General features: G+C 38.2%; 1 protein-coding gene across 5 annotated transcripts in view; it reads left to right on the top strand.

Moving 5' to 3' along the window:
- The window catches only part of ralgapa1 (Ral GTPase activating protein catalytic subunit alpha 1), a 100,296-nt gene that overhangs the window by 50,259 nt on the left and 28,535 nt on the right, over positions 1-21,502 (top strand). For all 5 annotated transcript variants that reach the window (XM_079832434.1, XM_079832433.1, XM_079832436.1 and 2 more), the window contains 11 exons: positions 1,023-1,081; positions 4,155-4,263; positions 4,947-5,057; positions 5,153-5,221; positions 5,902-6,033; positions 6,165-6,348; positions 7,775-8,744; positions 11,838-11,909; positions 12,097-12,220; positions 12,360-12,515; positions 19,393-19,551. In XM_079832434.1, the coding sequence (XP_079688560.1) occupies positions 1,023-1,081; positions 4,155-4,263; positions 4,947-5,057; positions 5,153-5,221; positions 5,902-6,033; positions 6,165-6,348; positions 7,775-8,744; positions 11,838-11,909; positions 12,097-12,220; positions 12,360-12,515; positions 19,393-19,551 (2,145 nt within the window). The remainder of the gene's footprint in view (positions 1-1,022; positions 1,082-4,154; positions 4,264-4,946; positions 5,058-5,152; positions 5,222-5,901; positions 6,034-6,164; positions 6,349-7,774; positions 8,745-11,837; positions 11,910-12,096; positions 12,221-12,359; positions 12,516-19,392; positions 19,552-21,502) is intronic.

Below are 21,502 nucleotides of genomic sequence, written 5' to 3'. Positions count from 1 at the left end.
AAGACTGTGGTTAAGGCGATCTTTTTTCTGTGTGTGTGTGTGCGCGTGCACAGATGCTTCTTTTCCAGATGGTTGGATATGTCATGTTCCGAGTTGCCAGATTGCTGGTTTTATGTCAGATTTTATGTCTGTTGTGAGCGGTTCTGATCATTATCTGTTTGTCTGTCTGCATTATCTCACTCTGTGCATCTGTGTCTCTGGTGGGAGTGTGTGGTATTGTGTATGTTTCTGTTTGCAAATGCGCCGTGTGAAAGTCTGTGTGGCTAAGAAATGGGTGGCGTATAATCTGATTCTCCCTAGATGGAATGAAATGGATCGGTATCAGGATGTCACCAGGTCCTTGAACAGGATTTCTTTATCCTATATTTTTATTGACACCCATTCCGAATTGTTCATGCGTTCTGAGGAAATCATTTTTGACGTGTGTATACAATACCTTTCAAAAGTTTGGGGTCGGTAAGACCCCCCCCCCCCCCCCCCCCCCCCCCCCCCCCCCACAAAAATATTGTGCTGCACAACTGTTTTCAGCATTGGTAATAATAAAAAATGTTTCTTGAGCAGCAAATCAGCACATTAGAATGATTTCTGAAGGATCATGTGACACTGAGACTGAGAGTAATGATGCTGAAAATTCAGCTCTGCCATCACAGGAATACATTATATTTTAAAATATATTAAAATAGAAAGTAGTTCTTTTAAATTGTAATAATATTTCACAATTTTTGTCTTTTATTGCGTTTTGATCAAATAAATGCAGCTTTGGTGAGACTTCTTTCAAAAACTTGAAAAAATCTTACCAAACTTTTGAAATGGGCTAGTGTATCGCTTGTATTTAATTACATTGTATGTATTACTAGCAACTGATTTAATTATTTTAATTATCTTAAATTTTTTGGGGCTCTTAAAGGTTTAAAATGCACTTTAACCTTCAGAGGGAAAAAAATAGAAATAATACAAATAAATAATACAAATATGTATGATGTGACCTCTTTAATAGTAATTATTTTGTTTTTGTGTTACAGGAGCATATAATCAAGCACATCCTGACGTCTGCCAGAGATGAGCCTTCTGCACCAGCAAGGTACATACCCTGAACGCTAACACCTTGTCCTAGTCATAGCTGTGCTTTGGCATTTACTCTGACACAGACTGCTGTTGTGCTCATATAAATGACACGATAAACGACATATAAACGACACCAAGTTTGAATTTGGCCATTTTTTTTCCTCACATTCTACATCATATCCTCATCATATAAAAACATGTTGTCTCAGCTAGGTGCATTAAAGGGAATAGTTCACCCACACATGAAAATTACCCCATGATTTACTCACCTTCAAGTCATCCTAGGTGTATATGACTTTCTTCTTTCTGACGAACGCAGGCTGAGTTATATAAAAAAAAATGTCCTGGCTAATCCAAGCATTATAATGGCAGTGAATGGCAGCCCAAAATTTGAAGCCCAAAAAAGTGCATCCATCCATCATAAACGTACTCCAACACGGCTCTGAGGGTTTAATAAAGGCCTTCCGAAGCGAAGCGATGCATTTTTGTAAGAAAAATATCCATATTTAACACATTATAAAATATCTAGCTTTTGCCAGACCGCCATTCGTTTTCAACTTACAAAAGAATGCGTAACTGGCTCAACGATGACATCGGATGTAGCACAAGCGCTTTGAACGGCGAGAGGCGCTACACTTTCTGCGTAAGTTGAATATGGAAGGTAGACACTTTATTTTAAACATACGTTTTATTTTAACAGATGATTGTATCATTAATTCATTAATCATCCCATTTTGTTGGGTTTAGCAGCCTTAAACCCTATTCGGACGGGATTCGTTTTACATGGGGAGGTGGGGGTAAAGTAATTATTACCAGAGGTTCTCTGTGATTTGAGTCCCGTCCGAATGTGCCATCTCGGTAATCATTACGGACAATGTCAGTAAATATTACGGAGACTTTTACCTTCTGTAAAAAGGTCCGGAAAAATGACCTTGGGTAATACTAATCCCGTTCGAATAGACCCGCTGTAAAAATGTACGGTAAAATTCCGTCATTTCCTGTTTAAAAGCAGTTTTTGGCGCGTTTTGAAAGCATGGAGGCGCTTGAAGAAGCACTCGGTTGCATCGTAGGTGGTGGGACAACTCTGTGGCAAACCTCCAGTATTTTCCGCATACCATTTAAAGCAAAAAAAAGATCTAAAGCACTTATTACAGGCACATCTTCCTCAACTTTGTGACATTTACTTACAACTTCTCGTTCTTACAATAAATCTGTTCCCAAATAGTGTGATTATGCACCATGGTCTCAAACTGCCTCTGAAACCGACGTTCTCCCCAAACCGAGATTAAACACAGAGTTTCCTCCCTGCTCAAGTTTCGCGTTTTTCTTGTTGGCGCCATGTTGTGTGTTTGTTCACGTTAGAACAGGAAGCAACGTGATACACACATGACGACAAGGAGGTTACAGTGGTGCGTAAAGCGAGTTACCCCTCCCACTTCTTGCTAGTTTTACTGAGATGTCTTATCCCGTGCGAATTGGCCATTAATATTAGACGTCCTGAGGTAAAATTACTTCACCCCCACCTCCCCATGTAAAACTAATCCCGTCCGAATAGGGCTTTACTCAGGAATCTGTTATTATAGTCCTGCTTCGTGTTTTAATATTGGAATGTTTCCAGGTCAGTGCATACTCCTTGTTAGATTTAGTTTTGAAAAGGAAGCAAGCAAGCCCCATGCCAGACAGATTAATAACTCTGTACATTTAAGGTCTGTGTTAAACCAGTGTGGGGCTAAGTGTCTGGTCATATCTAGACAGATTAGGAGCAGTGTCATTTAAAGTAATCTAGAACTCAGTAGGATTAGAGTGGATCCTGATGGGGCTCAAGTCATTAGAAGCCCCTTTAACTCCCTGTGGAAAAAGTTTGGGTGTTTTTTCAGAGAAAAGCTGAGGAAAGCCTTAGATCATAGAAGGAGCAGACAGGAGGCAGGATTAAATATCTATGGCCTAGCGGTTAGGGCACGAGCCCCAACACACTGAGCTGGGGACCTTATTCAGGCAATGCAATTTTAAGTCATATTTGATTTTTTGTAATAAGTTTCAATGTATAATATAAAACCCATTCTCTATCTATCGATCTATCTATCTATCTATCTATCTATCTATCTATCTATCTATCTATCTATCTATCTATCTATCTATCTATCGTTCTATCGTTCTATCGTTCTATCGTTCTATCGTTCTATCGTTCTATCTATCTATCGTTCTATCATTCTATCATTCTATCGTTCTATCGTTCTGTCTGTCTGTTGAATGACCAACCAACCGACCCACTCCCTGGTCACTTTTTTAGGTACACCTTGCTAGGACCAGGTTGGACCTCCTTTTGCCTTCAAAACTGCCTTAATTCTTCATGTCATAGATTTGAACTAGATCCTGGAAACATTCTTCAGATTTTGGTCCATATTACCATGATAGCATAACGAGGTTGCTGCAGGTTTGTCAGCTGCACATCCATGATACCAATCTCCAATTCAACCACAAAGGTTGATTGAGATCTGGTGACTGTGGAGGCCATTTGAGTTTGAACTCGTGATGACTTGTCATGTTCAAGAAATTAGTTTGAGATGTTTTGAGCTTTGTTACATGGCGCATTATCCTGCTGGAAGTAGCCATAAAAAGATGGGTACACTATGGACATATAGGGATGCACATTGTCTTCAACCATACTCGGGTAGGCTGTGACGTTTAAACGTTCCTCAATTGGCACTAAGGGGCCCAAAGTGTGCCAAGAAAATATCCCTGACACCATTACAGCACCACCACCACCAGCCTGAACTGATGGATCCATGCGATCATGTTGCTTACATGAAATTCTGACCCTATCTGAATGTCGCAGGAGAAATTGAGACTCAGATCAGACCAGGCAAAAAAACGTCCAATCTTCTATTGCTAAGTAATTATTACTTTTATTTAGCAAGGACACATTAAATGAATCAAAAGTGACAGTAAAGAAATGTATAATGTTACAAAAATCAATGCACATACATTCATTGTGTATATATATTGTGCTTTGTATTATTTTGGATGTGTAATTATTTATCCCTTTATTTTATATAAGATCTAAAAGTTATCTCTGTTTCTTTTTCCAGGTGTGTGGCACTCTGTAGTCTGGGTATTTGGCTCTGTGAAGAGCTGGTTCATGGCACTCAGCATCCGCAGATCAAAGAAGCGCTTAATGTCATCTGTGTTACTCTCAAGGTAACGTATGCTTGGTTACACAATAAAATATGCATGTATTCTGCTGTTAAAGATTGATTATAAACGGAATAGAAGCATCTGTGTTGTAAAAGAACCTTCACTGGCAATGTAAGTGAGCACAGCAGAGAAATGATGGCATTGCCCTTGGCCTGAGTCTTCTGAAGCCGTTCCTGATGCCTGGGCTCACTGCACTGGCACAAGTGTGTTCTGTTCATCCAGAAGAAGATTATTCCATACTCCCTGCACCCACCCCTACCAGCCTTCCTAAATCTGGACCGTCAACATGTTTGGCTCCTCTGCTTCTCACAGACAGAAGGCTAATCCACTGAAGAATGTACGCTTCAGAGAGTTCGAGGAATTATTACATTTCTGTCTGAAATGAAGGCTAGGGCCAACAGACACACACATACTCAAACTCAAACTCTGGTCCAATCAGAAAAGCCTGTTTGTGATCGGGTCGATTTTATTGGCTTTTCTGAGAATCTGTTGTCGGTGGAGGGTTAGACATGAGGCTCTCTCTCCTTTGGGTGTGTTCCATGAAGCAGAATTAGGAAAAGACTCATCCCGTCTTAATCAGCTCAGATGAGGCCCACAACGCAATTTTGCTGTTTTGCTCCACACATGTCTGAGCACATTAAAGTTGCTGATTGCTTCTATTTTAACCATTAATATGTTCCTTGCAGTTCTCAAATAAAACCGTTGCCCTGGTGGCTTCAGACATTTTGCACCTGCTCATAAACTACGTCGACGAACTGCAGAAATTCCCACCTAACACTCCAAAGAAAATAGTGGAGGTAAAGTCCGTCATACTGCAAGTGAGCTGAATTTTAAGTTAAGGCTGATTTTGATTTGTTTAATAGAAAGTAACATTCATTTCCTGCTTTTTTAGGTCCTTATTGCAACCATCACTTACCTTCTTCCTGTCACAGAGTCCTCCCCTCATGAGCTGGACAAAAGGGTATGTCTCATTAACAAGTGCACCCGAAAACAATGAAAGAACACACTCATATAAATGTGAAATAAAATGCTTTTTTGTTCAGCCAACCGTGATTTTTATTAAAAGGAAAGTATACCTAGAAAAGGAAATTCTGCTTACTTCACATCTTTCAAAATCTGAATATTGGTTCTTCCATCTATTGAACACACAAAAAGTGTTATTTTAAAGTCCTGGGTGCTCATTTCAATCCAAAGGAAGTTGTTTGAATTTAACTGGTTCTCCCATACCCTCTCACTCTACATCTTTTCCTCTTCTGTGTCTAAATAAAAAGTGAAGCGGGTTAACAATTTGTCCTAGATAGATACAACAAATCAAGTAATTTTCCTGTTCTTACTAAAAAAAGAAATGCTGTGTAAAGCAACTTAACAACTTGCATGCTACGTTCTAAGTCTAAGCAGTTTGATAGCTTTGTGTGAAGAATAGGCAGAAATTGCCATACTGGTTTTGGGAGACATGAGGGGGATGCTGAATTGGGTGTACTTTAAAATTGGTCGCCAGATTGACTTTTGCCATCACAGGAATAAATTACATTGTAAAATAAATTGAAAAAGAAAGCATTTATTTTACATTTTAATAATTTCACAGTATTACTGTTTTTTTATTGTGTATGTGTATGGACATGTATATATACCTTTTTCCAGCTGGTTGTGTCTCTGCTGCTGTGTTTGCTGGACTGGGTGATGGCTCTACCTCCGAAGACTCTCCTCCAGCCAGTCCAAGGTGCCTCAGACAAGGAGAAGACTGACAAATCTGTCCTAAGCTGCATCTATAAAGTACGAGACCAATGCTCACATCATCTATTAAACATCATTTTGGTCTGTAAATTAAGACCCTGTGAAACAACTAAAGACCTGTGCATTGTGTTTTATTCTTTGTATTTCTAACCCCTTTGTTCATCTCGCAGGTCCTCCATGGCTGTGTGTATGGGGCTCAGAGCTTCAATAACCCCAATTACTTCCCCATTCACCTGTCAGACCTAAGCAGCCCAGACTATGACCCCTTTCTACTACTGGAGAACCTGAAGGAGCCAGAGCCGCTCCATTCACCCGACTCTGAACGCTCCTCCAAACTGCAGCCCGTCACTGAAGGTGAGCGCATGTCTTCTGCCTCTCTCGTACTTGTTTTGACCTTCTTTTCATCTTGTTCTTTGTTTATGCAACTGATATTTCAGTCAAGTTCTTCTCTCACTCTTGTCTTTCTCCTTTTCTATTTTTTACATCTTGTTCTAACAAGCTGCGACATGACAAGTTTTGAGCATTAAGTCATTCTGTCCTTACAGAAAAGCAAAATCACAAGACAGCCAATCAGAACGATTAACAGTTTAATATGCAGCTACTAAAAACACCCTTTTGGACCAATGAGATGTCATTGGGGTGGAGCTAACGAAATGCTTGTCTAACTTTTCATTACATAGCTTTTTACTTGGATTAACATAGAACTGAATTGATCAAACATGTATTAACATGGGCGAATGGAGCTTGGCTAACCACCACTCTTCCATGTTTCTCTTATCTTTATTACCTTCTGTAAACCTCTCTTAAAACAAGTACAGTAGTAGAACAAATTAAAAGCAGGAATGAGCTCCCTCACACTAGTTTCAGTCTAGTTGACAGCAGGGGGGCTGGTTTCCTGTGCTGCTGGATGGTGCTGTGTGTCTCTCCATCAGACGAAAATAACTAATCATTACACCCTGAGTGAGACATGTGTCCACCACTTTCCTACCTCCATTACTCTTGAAATGACTCTTAGCACTGAATTCTTGCTGGATCGGAGGGCACTCTGCAGCTGAGGTGGTCCGAACAGAAGACGGCTTCATCAGGATAAAATCCCTCCTCCCGAGAGCTCCAGTCTAAGAATGTTTTGGCTCATTAAGGCGATGGAGAGTGTCTCTGAATGGGATTGGTGTTGTGTGTTGATTGGGGGGAGTCGGCGTCTGGCACGTCGAGTGTACTGGTATTGGGCTGCTCTCTGCATGGTTTCTTTGTGAGTTCTGGTAGTGTGCGAAGAGTGAGTGTCTCCGTCGGGAGCTCCTTACCAGTATCGAGGCATCTGCACCTCTCCCCAGGCATCCTGCATTCTTCATCACACCCTAATGTCCCCGTATTCACACGAGCTGTCTGCACCTTCACCATTCCCGGCTCTGCAGGAGTTTAACACTGATAGATCTGAAAATCACTACATCCCTGATGAAACGAGTGCCTAAACACTTTTCCTTTACTTATTTCTTACACCTTGTCCTCATCACTGCAGTCTCTTCATATCTCTCACTCTTATACAGACTGATTTTTAATGTCTGTGTAAATTGTGTAGTTTCCAAATGGAATTAAACTTCACTTAGGGCACTTCACTCTTCATAGTCATCTTCATTGATTTGAAAACATGATCAAAAAACTCTTGCTCAAGGAGTGGGGGATGTGTAAAACTTTATGAATAATGAGCACTCTAATTGTCTTTGAAAATCTATGGAAGTTTCTGCTCATACTTACAAATAGATCTTTCTGTTTCTGTCTGTAGTGAGGAGCCGCATTCAGCAAGGCCTGATTTCAATTGCAGCACGTACGGTCATATCTCACCTGGTCAACCACCTGGGTCACTATCCGATGAGTGGTGGTCCGGCCACTTTGACCAGCCAGGTGTGCGAGAACCAGGATAACCCGTACAGCGAGAGCGCAGACCTGACTCCCGAACTCTTTGACGCGCCCAACTTGCAGTTCTTCGTGCTTAATGGCACCACCCTGCTGTCCTACCTACAAATCCGGGCGGAGGACGGCCTGCCTGGTGGCGGGATGTCAGCTGGCCTCACCACCACCAGTGCCTGCGTTCGGGTGATTGTAAGAGACATTTCCGGCAAACACTCCTGGGACTCGGCTGTACTGTATGGTCCACCTAGTCAAACTTTGCACCTCTACACATCCTCCAATCAAGCAGGGGGTGGTAGAGAGCATGGCCGAGAGGACAGTCTAGAGAGAGGCAGTCAAGAAGAACCAGAGGATGAAGCTTTTCAGGAGAATGACGAGGACCTGGATGAGCGTGAGGAGGAGATGAAAGAAGACATGCAGGAGGAAGAACTTGAGGAAAAGGACGATGAGGAAGAGGCTGGTCTGGAACTGATGGCCCCACAGGCCAAACGGCTGTGCAGAGAGGTGATCCCGAGCTGGGACTCCCTGCAGGATGGGGAGGATGCTCTGGACGAGATGCTGCAGTACCTGGGATACTCCAGCCCAGAGTGCCTACAATGTACTGGCGCACCGCTCAACATTCCAGCCCCGCCACCCACCTGCGTGTCTGAGAAGCAGGAGAACGACGTCATCAACGGCATCCTGAAGCAGTGTGCCGAGGAGCAGGACTTCACACTGCATCGTGGAAATGAGCTGAACATGAGGGCCGTAGTGCAGGAAGAGCCAAGCCCGCAGAGACCCCAGTCAGCCTTCTACTACTGCAAACTCCTCCTCAACATACTGGGCATGAACTCCTGGGAGAAGAGGTAAGACCATGAGGACACACATTGAAATACAATAGGGTATCCACAGGTACAAATCCTATCTGTACAAATGTTTGTGTACCCCCTAGTGTTTCCCAACCATGTCACTGGAGGCACCCCAACAATACATATTTTGGATGTCTCTTTTTTGAGATTTCTTGGAGTCTTGATAGAGATTATTCTGGTGTGTTTGATTAGGAAGAGTTAAAAAATATCTAGAATTGGGGTGCTTCCAGGAAAAGGGTTGGGAAACAGCGGTGTACCCTACTGGTTACAGGTATGGGGTTGTAGCTAAAAAATTGCTAGAAGGGATATAAATCTATAGGAGCGATCCTTCAAAAAAAAAAAAAAAAAAAACTAGCAAAACACCAGACATCATGGTGGGCAAGTTTCCCCAGACTAGAGTTGCTAATTGAGAATTTAGAAGTTTTTGTTCAAAGACCAGTCGTTTGTAAGAATGTTCCCATGTGCAATACTTATGAAAAGAGCTTAAGAACCAATTTTTAAGAACATCTTAAGAAGAAAATGGCAGGCACTTGATGATTTTTGCAGAAAACCCAAAAATGTACTCGATGAAAAACATGCTTTGCACTGCCTGCAGATTACAATAATTGGCGGGAGTTCAGCACTCAGAGTCGCATTTTTTAATGTGCCGTGTATTTTAAAGATGTATTTTGAAAAAAAAAAAGCCTGTCTCAAGAATCAGTCATCGCAGTTCTTCACAAACTGAACCCCAAGTCATTACTTTCATCATGTCTACCTAGAACAGAGAACAGAGTTTTATTAATTGTCATTTCACCACGCGAGTCTTCAATCAGTGTAATTAAGATTTGTTGAAATTGATTTTTTTTGTTGACCAAATACAGTCCTCTTTTTGGTTAACATTGAGATTTTGGGCAGTTTATTACAAATCACAGAAGCAAATTCCACCAACCACGATTCTGCCGATTCTGTTATGTCTTTATCGGAGCTTTGTTTAACTGCCTTGTCAGAAAGTTTAATCCTTTGGACTGAATTTTTTGCTAGAGTTTGTTAGCCCAATCTGGGTAATGTTGTTGAAGGCAGATAATGCATGTAAACATCCTGTTTGCTCGCACCTCTCCCTGATTGTGCAGATCCGTGTTAATCTGCTTTAAACAGTCAACATCTTTTTGATTAGCTTATCCACCAACAGACACTACAGTGCTGCTCACTTACTTCTCAATCTCAGTGTCCATCCCCTTCCCTCATTCATAATGGTTCCCCGCATTGCATTTCACTGTAAAGATTCAATCCCTTTCCATTTTGTGGCATTACAGAGAATGGTTAAATATTTCCAGATGACAAATAATTGGAAAATTAGGGTTATTTTTCACCTTGAATGTAATGGCATTAATTTTCATGATATACATACTCTGTGTTATGAGATTAATGCAGGAAAATAGTTTTTTTCACCATTTGCTCAGAGAGTTGTAAGGGTGGGGGGAAGCTTTTCTTCAACAGCTCCGGGTGCGGTGTGTGTGTGTGCACGCATGCGGCTTTTATGGGGGGATTAATTCTTGAGGGGTCTGTTATCTGCCGAGCAGCCGCGGTACTTTTCATTCTTGCCTGATACGCCGGGTGAAAATAAAAGGCTTCTACCTTTCGAATGTGGCTGGAGGGTTATTATGAGTTGGAGAGCTGGGAGAAAATGCATAGGGGCTGTTTAATGAGGAATTGTCCTGCTGCCGCTCTCCAGGCATTCATGTATCATTTATCCGTGGTCAGAGACTAAGACATTGCAATCCGCCGGCCCATTGTGTGTGTGAGCGTGCACCTAATGTCGGCCTTTTATGCCATTCACGCGTTCGCCTCCTGAAATGGCTCACTTTCAATGGAGAAAATGAAGACCATTACATTGCAACAAGCTAATAAAGAGACCCCTGCTCAAAGAAAAGGAGAACAAAACAAAAAGTCCTTTTAGAGAGCATCGTGTGGCTTTTCCACATGACTCACGCAGCCGCTTGGAGGGAGGGAATGATAAAGAGGGGGAGAGGGAGAAAGTAACTGAACTCTGGACTATAAAAACTGCAGACGGGGGGTAAAAAACTTGCATTATCTTATAGATTTATAGTTTTTTTTTTTCTTTTCTTTTCATGACATCACATGCAGGTTTTTGTTTTATGGTTTATTGTGTCAGGAGAAGTTTTTCCACATAAGATCTCCCATTGTTTTTGTTTTCAATTGCGTTTCTGTTGCGGGGTCAGATTTTCCAGGAGTATGTGAGAAAAACAAGGAAGACGGTAATTAAGCAGGCGGGCACTTAATGAAAGAGATCTAACACACAGTCTAGAGCAGCTTTTCTCTAAATGGGGTCCGTGGAACATAGCTAGGGCATCAAAACAATCTATCTATCTATCAAGAATCTATAGTCTGTCTGTCTCTGTTCTCTCAAACGCTTCTGTTATTCAGTCTGTTGATCTATCAACTGCCTGTCTATCTATCGTTCTATTTATCAATCTATCATTTTATCTATCCGTCTATCTGCCTCTGTCTGTCTGTGTCTCGCTCTCTTTGTCGGTCTCTCTCTCTCTCTCTCTCTCTCCTTCTCTCTGTCTACCTGTTCTTATAGCTTTCATTCTATCCATCTCTCTCTTTCTGTCTATTGTCTTATTTATCCATCCATCCATCCATCTATCTGTCATTCTGTCTCTGTCTGTCTGTCTACTATGGTTTTGTCTCTCGTTCTATCTGCCAGTCATCCATCCATCCATCCAGCTGTATGTCATTCTGTCTGTCATTCTGTCTCTGTCTGTCTTCTATTGTTTTGTCTCTATCTATCTATCTATCTATCTATCTATCTATCTATCTATCTATCTATCTATCTATCTATCTATCTATCTATCTATCTATCTATCTATCTATCTATCTATCTATCTATCTATCTATCGTTGTTCTATCAGTCTGTCTGTCTCTTTATCTATTGTTCTTTATCTATTTATCTGTTTATCTTTCTATCTACCTTCTTTATTTTTCAATATATAGATGTCGTTGATTGCTAATTAATCTGACTGGATCAAAAATGAGTAATTTGGTAGAATATTTATCTTCATTTATGTTAAAATGTCTCGTCTCTAGGAACAGTTTCCACCTGCTGAAGAAGAATGAAAAACTACTGAGAGAGCTGAAGAATCTGGATTCAAGGCAGTGGTATGTTTTGCCGCTTTTTATCTAGTGTTGTTTCTCTAAAGCCATTAGGAATGTTGTTGTAAGGGCAAATGGACAAAATTATAGCGTTTACTGTAGCTGTTGTTTGTATAGTCTAAGAAACCACCTCATGAAAGAGTACTCCTGTTTGGCTCCTAAATGTACTTTCTTCTCCATTTACTTTCTGCAGTCGTGAAACACATAAGATTGCTGTGTTTTATGTGGCAGAAGGGCAGGAAGACAAGCACTCAATTCTGTCCAACACAGCTGGGAGTCAGGCGTATGAAGACTTTGTGTCAGGCCTGGGCTGGGAGGTAAAATCTTGATAATTAATATTGCTGGGAGGCAATATATTATGTGATAGTGTTCTGTTCTGTATATTTAAGTATTACATGCAGTGTTTTATCGGATATTAATGCATGGGCCCCAACAAACTCTTTCCTCTGTGTTCAGGTGAACCTAACAACTCATTGTGGTTTCATGGGCGGCCTGCAGCGGAACAAGAGCACGGGTTTGACCATGCCCTACTTTGCCACCTCTACAGTTGAAGTGATGTTCCATGTCTCCACACGCATGCCTCCGGACTCCGACGACTCGCTGACTAAAAAGGTGAACTTGTAAAGGATGCCATTTTGAAGTAAAATTATGATTTTATTTGGGTTACATGAGCAATTTCTGTTTAGGTACTATTATGGTATTTATTCATATTTTGAATGAGCTTTTTATATTTTCATTTTTGTTTTATTTTGTTTTGTTTTTATTAGGTTTTTTTATATTTCCATATAGATTTTATTTTTATTGTAATTGAAGTACTTTTAGTACATTTCTCATATTTATGTTTATTTTTTAAAATTTCTATTTTATTTTTATTTTCAGCTTTCAATTAACAAACAATTTTAACAGTTTTATTTAACAAAAACAACACTGATTTCCACCACATCTCAGGGCTTAAAATGAAAAGATGCATATTTTGAAAAAAGTTTCAATCTATACAGTGAAAGTCAGTGAGGTACAAAACAACGTCTAAATTACTTGTTTTTGCAGCTTCACCAACTGGGACGGGAGCTTTGCGTCGTAAACATACATCTACATAGTACACTAATCTCAAAGGAACAAAAAAAAATCCTGTTTTCCATCACTCAAAAACTGTTGATTCTCTACAGAGTTAAACTTTCCCCCTGCCTGCTCACCTGTGGATGGCGTTTTAGATTGTAGTCTGTGTGGTTTTCTTTTCTTTCATAGCTCTTCTGTCTTGAGTTCTCTCCTGCAGTGCAGCTCTGCTCTTCCTATGCTGTGGGTGAAGTGGGATACAGAACCTCGCTGACCTGTGCGTTCACACCTCATCATTAAACCTAACCCAGGCTAATCTGAGGGGTGGGTCACTTATACCTGCCGAGAGCGGCACTTTTGTGTTTCTGGGTTCCCCATAGAGAGAAAAGATCCCCTCTGCTATCAGAACAGAGAAAAAGAGAGAGTAATGACTCCTAACAGCCGTACTTTATACTCTCATTCTGCCTCACCCACTGGCTTTTATCTCTGTCTCTCTTTTATTTAAAGAGGGATGTCACACCCTTTCTTTTTCTCTCTATTCCTCGCAGTCGATGTGACCTCAGAGAAACATTGGTGCATTTTTCTTTTTCTACTATGGTGTTTCTTCAACTATGGTCACTTTTTTGGCCTGCAGGCTTTTATAAATTAAACGCTCTTAAAACTTTTCACATTTTGACTAGTTTATTTTTTGTTTACTAAAATCCGACAGTGTTTACACATCGTAAATAATATATTGATTAATAGCATTATATGGTGGAAATTATTTTTGTTACAAATGCTCTTTTCCTTGCTAAGGCTAATTTCAATTTTTAAATTAAATCCCAAATATACTAATTTAATATTTTCTTGCATAAACTGACAAAATTACAATTTGAAAATGATGTAATTTAGAATATTTTCAAATGATGTTTACCTTTTTACTTCACATCAAGTATTATATTTAAGTCTTATATTTCATCTCAAGTATGCTAGCTTTTGAAAAAAGTTATTATTATTGGCAAAATTGTTGGTTGTTATGGGAATGACACCACCACTAAAACTGTGCATTTGATCAAAATGTAACTTTTTTTTCACATAATAAAGTTTTAAATGTGCTATGATTATTTCTTTAAGAGTATCATAGTTTACAAATAAATAAATAATATTTTTAAGATGGATTTTCATGTTTTAAAAGGTATAGTTCACCCAAAAATGAAAATTAGCCCATGATTTACCCACCCTCAAGACATCCTAGGTGTATATGTATCTTTCAGACGAATACAAACGGAGTTATATTAAAAAATGTCCTGGCTCTTCCAAGCTTTATAATGGCAGTGAATGGCTGTTTATGTTTTGAAGTCCATAAAAGTGCATCTATCCATCATAAAAGTAATCCACACAGCTCCGGGGGATTAATAAAGGCCTTCTGAAGCAAAGCGATGCATTTGTGTAAGAAAAATATTCATATTTAAAACTTTTACAAACTGTAATCTATAACTGTCATACGTGCATTCAGAGGCTGGCGTTCCAGCGTATGACGTAGGATGCTCCGGTTAGAATATGTTAGTTCTCGCCAGGGCCGTCCAGAGAGTTCTTCAGGGGCAGGGGCTCATATGTAAAAAAGGGGCAATATGTAAATATATATATATATATATATATATATATATATATATATATATATATATATATATATATATATATATATATATATATATATATATATATATATATATATATATATATATATATATATATATATATATATATATATGTAATAAAATTTCACAATATTAGACTACTGTTTTTTCTGTATTTTTGATTAAATAAATGCAGGCTTGATGAGCATAAGGATATATATATATATATATATATATATATATATATATATATATATAGTATATATATATATATATATATATATATATATATATATATATATATATATATATATATATATATATATATATATATATATATATATATATATATATATATATATATATATATATATATATATATATATATATATATATATATATATATATATATATATATATATAGTATATATATATAGTATATATATATATATATATATATATAGTATATATATATATATATATATATATATATATATATATATATATATATATATATATATATATATATATATATATACTATATATATATACTATATATATATATATATATATATATATAAATATATATCCTTATGCTCATCAAGCCTGCATTTATTTAATCAAAAATACAGAAAAAACAGTAGTCTAATATTGTGAAATTTTATTACATTGTTCTTTTTAACTTTTTATTAATCAAAGAATCTTGAAAAGAGTATCACAGTTTCCATCATTGACATTAAATCCTCATATTAGAATGATTTCTGAATGATCATGTGACACTGAAGAGTAAAGTAATGATGCTGAAAATCCAGCTGTGATCACAGGAATAAATTTTATTTTAAAATAGAAAACCATTATTTTAATTATATTTCACAATATTGCTGTTTTTTATCAAATAAATGCAGGCTTGATGAACATAAGAGACTTTCATAATGCTGCATAATATTCAAAAATGGTAATATAATAAAGTCCTTTCACGTAACCATTTCACCAGCCTACACTTCACATAATAGGCCTGTAGGTGCCGGTGGCACTTGGTTTTTGTTAACTTTGATAGTTTCATGAAATAGTAAACGGTGTATCAATATACATAAATACAAGTGAATTTAACACTTACCATTAATGCGACTTTTGCTGCTGCAGCTGTGGTTTTGTGCAGGGATTTGTTTGTTAAAATCCATTTTGTCAGTGATGCAATTTATAAAATGAGACAAACCGCAGGAAATCGTTCCACAAATGTTAGATCGTCTGTCCATGTAATTTTCAACCGATTTATGAATAAGAACAGAAAATTACCGATCCACTTCACATCGCCCAATGGAATTTGAACTTGCTTTGCCAGATCACGATTGGTTGGTGTATACATGACAAACGGGCATTGGTGAATTGTGTAATACTTTAAAATATATAATATATAGATTTGTAATTAAATCAACACATTAGCTCTGATTATGGATGAAAAAAAAAATATTGGTTTACTTTTTTTCCCGTAAGGCCACACACTCTCTGAAAGGACCATATTTGGCTCGAGAGCCGCTTCCGAACAGAGGAAAATCAGCTGTCAATCAAAACGCACGCGACCCATAGCAACGCGTTATAGCAACGCCTCAACAGAAATTGTCCGACTTTTGAGCCGTTCGTTACTATTGTATACATTGTCATGTTATAATAATCACATTTATTTAGTTTTATTGACCACGATATTATCATTGATATTTGTCTGAGAAGGGGCACTTTTGATTCATTTTGAAAAAGGGCAGGGGCTCGAGCACCCAAAGCCCCCCCCTCTGCACGTGCCTGGTTCTCGCGACAACCAAGTTTTGTTTTGCTATATCCTCTTCGCTTCTGCGTTCGTCACCAGAACTTACTACGCCTGCCTCCTACGTCATATGCTGGAAAGCCAGTCTCTTGTGAATGCGAGTTAGAGATTACAGTTTGTAAAAGTTTTAAATATGGATATTTTTCTTACACAAACGCATCACTTCACAAGGCTTTTATTAACCCCCTGGAGCCGTTTGGAGCACTTTTATGATGGATAGATGCACTTTTATGGACTTCAAAACAGAAACAGCCATTTACTGACTTTATAAAGCTTGTATTCGTCTGAAAGAAGAATGTAATATACACCTAGGATGGCTTGAGGGTGAACTATCCCTTTTACGATTGAAATTCTGGGTGTAGGACAAAGGTAAACAATTAAAATTTAGTACAAAAGCAAAACATTTAAGGCATGGTTAAAAGTTACCAAGTCTGTTTTAATGTGACCTTGATATAACAAAAAGAACAATGTTGAAAGCTGTTAGTTTTAATAAAAAACAACCCATGGGGCATTAAAGTGTCCGTAGTCGAAGAAACACCCACAAATGTCTGTCTGCATGGGTATTTTTTTCTGTTCACATGGGCTGCACAAATCTAATAATGTGCAGCATTATCCTTAATGAGCTTGGCTGGAAGGCTGTGATATGGGGTTGTTTGTGGAGCGGCCAGCCCCATGCCGAATGACCAATCACTTGTCATTAAAGCTGTCCCCTCACTTCCTCACTCATACATCTTCTGGGGCAGAGACGAGGCGATAAGGTGCTAATGCGCCCCAAAGACTTATTAATGAACGCTGATAGAAATGTGATATTGCGGCGAGTGACACAATGGAGAAGGAAGGGAGGGCTACAGTGGACCATAAGAGGGACGTTTCATGGGGCGTTAGGTAGGGTGGCTCTAATTAGATTACCACGTTTAATCTAAATGGTCTCGCCTACAGCTTATTGTGTCTTCTCTGTTTTTATGAGCTGAGCAGGTATGCTGAAAGGGGGGTTGTGGGATATTGTGGCTTTAAGTAGAAGGATGAAAAGATGTAAGGTTCATTTTCACGGCCCTCTGTTTTTAAAAGGAAGCCTCTTTTGTTTGATGCCTGCAAGGAGATGGAAAGGTGACATGTTGTAATTCTTTTTTAACATCAATGCAAACTGAAATGTTGTTTGCAACCATCTTTGTTACACTTTTCTAAGTGAAATCGGATCTTTTGTACGTAATATTTATGTATATTATGGATTGATTGGATCATGAAAAATGGGTGTTTTAAGAAACTAGGCCATCATTTATACATCAATGGCTGTTAAATGCTTAACACTCATAAGAGGTCATTTTCATGCAGAAGTCTTCAAGGGTTGGTTCACCCTAAAATAAAATAAAAATAAAAAGATTATTAAAAATGTTACATGCAATACAACCAACCAAAAAGTTATCATATTTACATCCGTCAACTGTCGTTCTGAACGTGAGCAGACAAACATAGTTCCGATCGGGAGATATTTAAAGTAACTCATTTTAAACCCCGTATTTATGCTCAGATTAGGCCGATCACCTTTTTTAAAATTTAGACATTTCCTTCCTGTATTATTTTGTGTCATGGAGGTGACAGAGCACTCATACGATAATAAATCTAATACAGATCTATATCTTCTTATCACATTGAGGACAGGCCGTTTGTATTTCTCCTGCAACGTTGCCACAATCTGCACCATGGGGCCGCCAAGCAAATGTGGCATTTCTCAGAATGATATTACATGATTAAACAAAGATGGCCGAGATGAAAGAAAATCTCTCAGTCCAGACCACCTTATCGTCCAATAAAACTCCAATCATTTTGTCACACGGACACACACCCTGGAACGAAATGGCAGCCCCCGGTCTGTGGCAGTGCAGCTGAAGGCTGGATGTAATTCATGGCTGTAATTTGAGCACGAGGCGTGGGGTGAAGTGATGTGTGGGGTTGCTGGGCCCGGTGGAGAGGTTTTGGACTGCCGTCCCTGCCCTGCAGGGGAGCTGAGGGGACCTCCACGCCACGCATGGCTATATTCCGCCCAAATTAGATTGGGTCCGTCCCTGTGCTGCATCGCCTATCATGACTCCTCAGAGGCAAATTGGATTTGCAAGGGCTGCTGGAGAGGCTATCCAGAGCACGATCTTCCGATAGCAACTCTAAACCATGTTAACTAGACACTAAAGCGTGTCAGCGCGGCCGCCGGTGCCACAGCGCGCACACATTTATTTTTCTGGGGGTTTTTTTCCCCCTTCTTTACAGCTGCATTTTTATGCACTGTTTATTGCCTAACATGCACTCTAAAGGATCCAATATTCACTTTTTGCCACATAATACATGAAAATAAATGATTAAATATTTTATTAAATTAGTTTTGATTAATTAATTCCATTTTGTCCTGTTCAACTTATGAGTTACAGAGCTGACAGCCTTCCTATGACCCTCACTGTTTTAAATATCTTCAGCCACAGCTGCAGTTAAAGAAATGAATGATGTCCATTGCTGAATCAAAAGGACAGAGTTTGTCATTAGTTGCATAAAGGTTGCGGCCATCGCTCGGGACAGTTGACGGGTCACTGCGCCCATGGCCGTGGCAGTGATTGAGGAAGATGGAGTGATCGGGCTAAGATAGATGAGAAGAGATGAGAGAGACTGAGTGGCCGTTCTCTCAACTGTCACAGCGCAAGGTTAATAAATGCTGTAGTGGAGAGCGCTGCTCCACGGCTCAGACGACGCACAGTTGAGATTCAATTCAGACCAGTTACTTTTGTTTTTCTAGAACATGATGGTAATAAAGTATGCATGGCACACAAGGCCTCTTGTACTGTTTTAGTGTAAACAATGCATACAGTTGTATTATTGATGTAAACTCCACAAACAAAGTGAGGTATCACCATTCTTCCTGAGGTTACTATTGAAAAACCAAATCTTTAATAAGTATGTTTTTGGACAAAAGTATAATCTAAATGGCATCTCCTATGTATCCGCTCTCTCCATACAGTTAAGACACCTGGGTAATGATGAAGTGCACATCGTGTGGTCCGAGCATTCGCGGGACTACCGGAGAGGCATCATTCCTACTGAGTTTGGAGACGTGCTCATCATCATCTACCCTATGAAGAATCACATGTACAGCATCCAGATCATCAAAAAACCAGAGGTGAGCTCAACACTGATGATGGAACTGTTAGAACAAAACCATCATTTGATTAATTTTGATTCCTGCATGTAACTTGAGATGACATAAACAGTTTTGTTTTCTTCTTTATTCAAATAGATTTGTAAAATATATTTAGATCACTTGACTCCATTAGAAAACTTTTTTTTTTGGAAAAAAACTGAGGGATGGCCTGACATGCTGGAATATACTCTAGTGCAGTGGTTCTCAACCTTTTTTCAGTGATGTGCCCCCTGTGAAATATTTTTTTAGCCAAGTACCCCCTAACCAGCGCAAAGCATTTTTGGTTGAAAAAAGACTTAAAACAGAGCACTGTGCCATCAGTGTCTGATTTATTAAACTTTGGATCAGATAAACACATACAAAATTCAAACATTTGAAAAAAAAAAAAAACTATTTAGAACATTTTAAATGATAATCATTAACTTAATTTTAAATAAAAAAAATGAACTTATACTTATATTTTCTTGAAATATTTATTAAATAATTAGTTTTAAAGGATTTTTGCATGGATGCTACTAGGGTTGTGCCGATGGATGATATCATCTGCAGGGGGTCCACAAATTAGTGTTGGATCACAAATAATTTTGTTTAAAAATTAAAACATCACAGTCAAATTTTATATCTGCACCCTGAATCTAAAGCAATAGCATCCTCGGTTGATACTGTAATAATATAAAATTATTGGCGAAACAGATTTGGCCATCGCTCCGTTGCATTTTTGAGTTTGCGCTCTGGAGAGCAGTGAGAAATACGCAGTGGTTTTTGTTCAGTGTTGAGTTCTACTCACACTCGTGAATCCCCTCATTAACAAAGAAAGACACGATGTATTCATTATTCAGTGTAGACAACTTTACAGATTTTAATGCTTTATAGCTATAATCCATTGAATAAAATATTGTTTTTCATGCTGCTATCACTGACCAATTATGCGCTGCAAAGTTTTGGAAGTGACGTCGTCTACATATAAATGCGTGATTCACTCTCAAAATTGCAATTTACATAGTCATGATAACTAGCCCAGGGCAAAAAATATGGCGTCTCAAAATAAATACGTGCAATGTAAATGCAGACTCGTAGATTATTCGAAACAAAATACTCGAAATAAGTGAGTTTTAGTAAATTTGAAGCTAAAGTTCAAGTAAATGTTGATTTGTCCAACTGACAGTAAAATTAAACTGATTTTTTTTAATAAACTTGTAGCTAAAGTTAAGGTAAATGTTTATTTATCCATCTGATTAGTAAAATTAAAATGTATGACTCTGAAAATCCATTAAAATTATTTACAATTACTAACTAATAAATTGTGTTTTTATTACTAACTAATAAACATGTTGTTTGTTATGATGCATAATTGTCCATTTTATGGCAAGCAATATACAGACAGTGATGCATGTGCAACAACAGCAATGTTCATAGTTCTGATTTACTGATCATAATATAACTTATTCGTAATCATAATATGATTAGTTTCTATTGATATTGAAGTGTATATGCTTAATAGCTCTATTTGACAAATTTTGTATTGGGGGGGGTCCCTGCTCCATGTCTCTGTTAAGGGATCCTTGCCCTGAAAATTATTGAAGATCCCTGCTCTACTGTTTATAAGTTTGGGGTCAGTTTTTAAAAGTTTAACTGTGATTGATTAATAATAATAATAATAATAATAATAATAATAATAACTCTACCAAATCAGCATTTTGGAATGATTTCTAAAGAATAATGTGGCACTGAAGACTGGAGAAATTATGCTGAAAATTCAGCATTGCCATCACAGTAATAAATGACACTTTAAAATATATTAAAATATAAATAGTTATTTTAAATTGTAATTATATTTCACAATACACTTGTTTAACTGTATTTTTGTTCAAACATGCATAAAGGATTTCTTTTAAAAACATTTAAAAAAATCTTACCAACCCTAAACTTT

This window comes from Gobio gobio (genome assembly GCF_949357685.1).
Source record: "Gobio gobio genome assembly, chromosome: 13".
Lineage (NCBI taxonomy): Eukaryota > Metazoa > Chordata > Actinopteri > Cypriniformes > Gobionidae > Gobio > Gobio gobio.
Note: the sequence above shows the minus strand (reverse complement) of the source record. Positions and strands in the feature narration are given on the sequence as shown.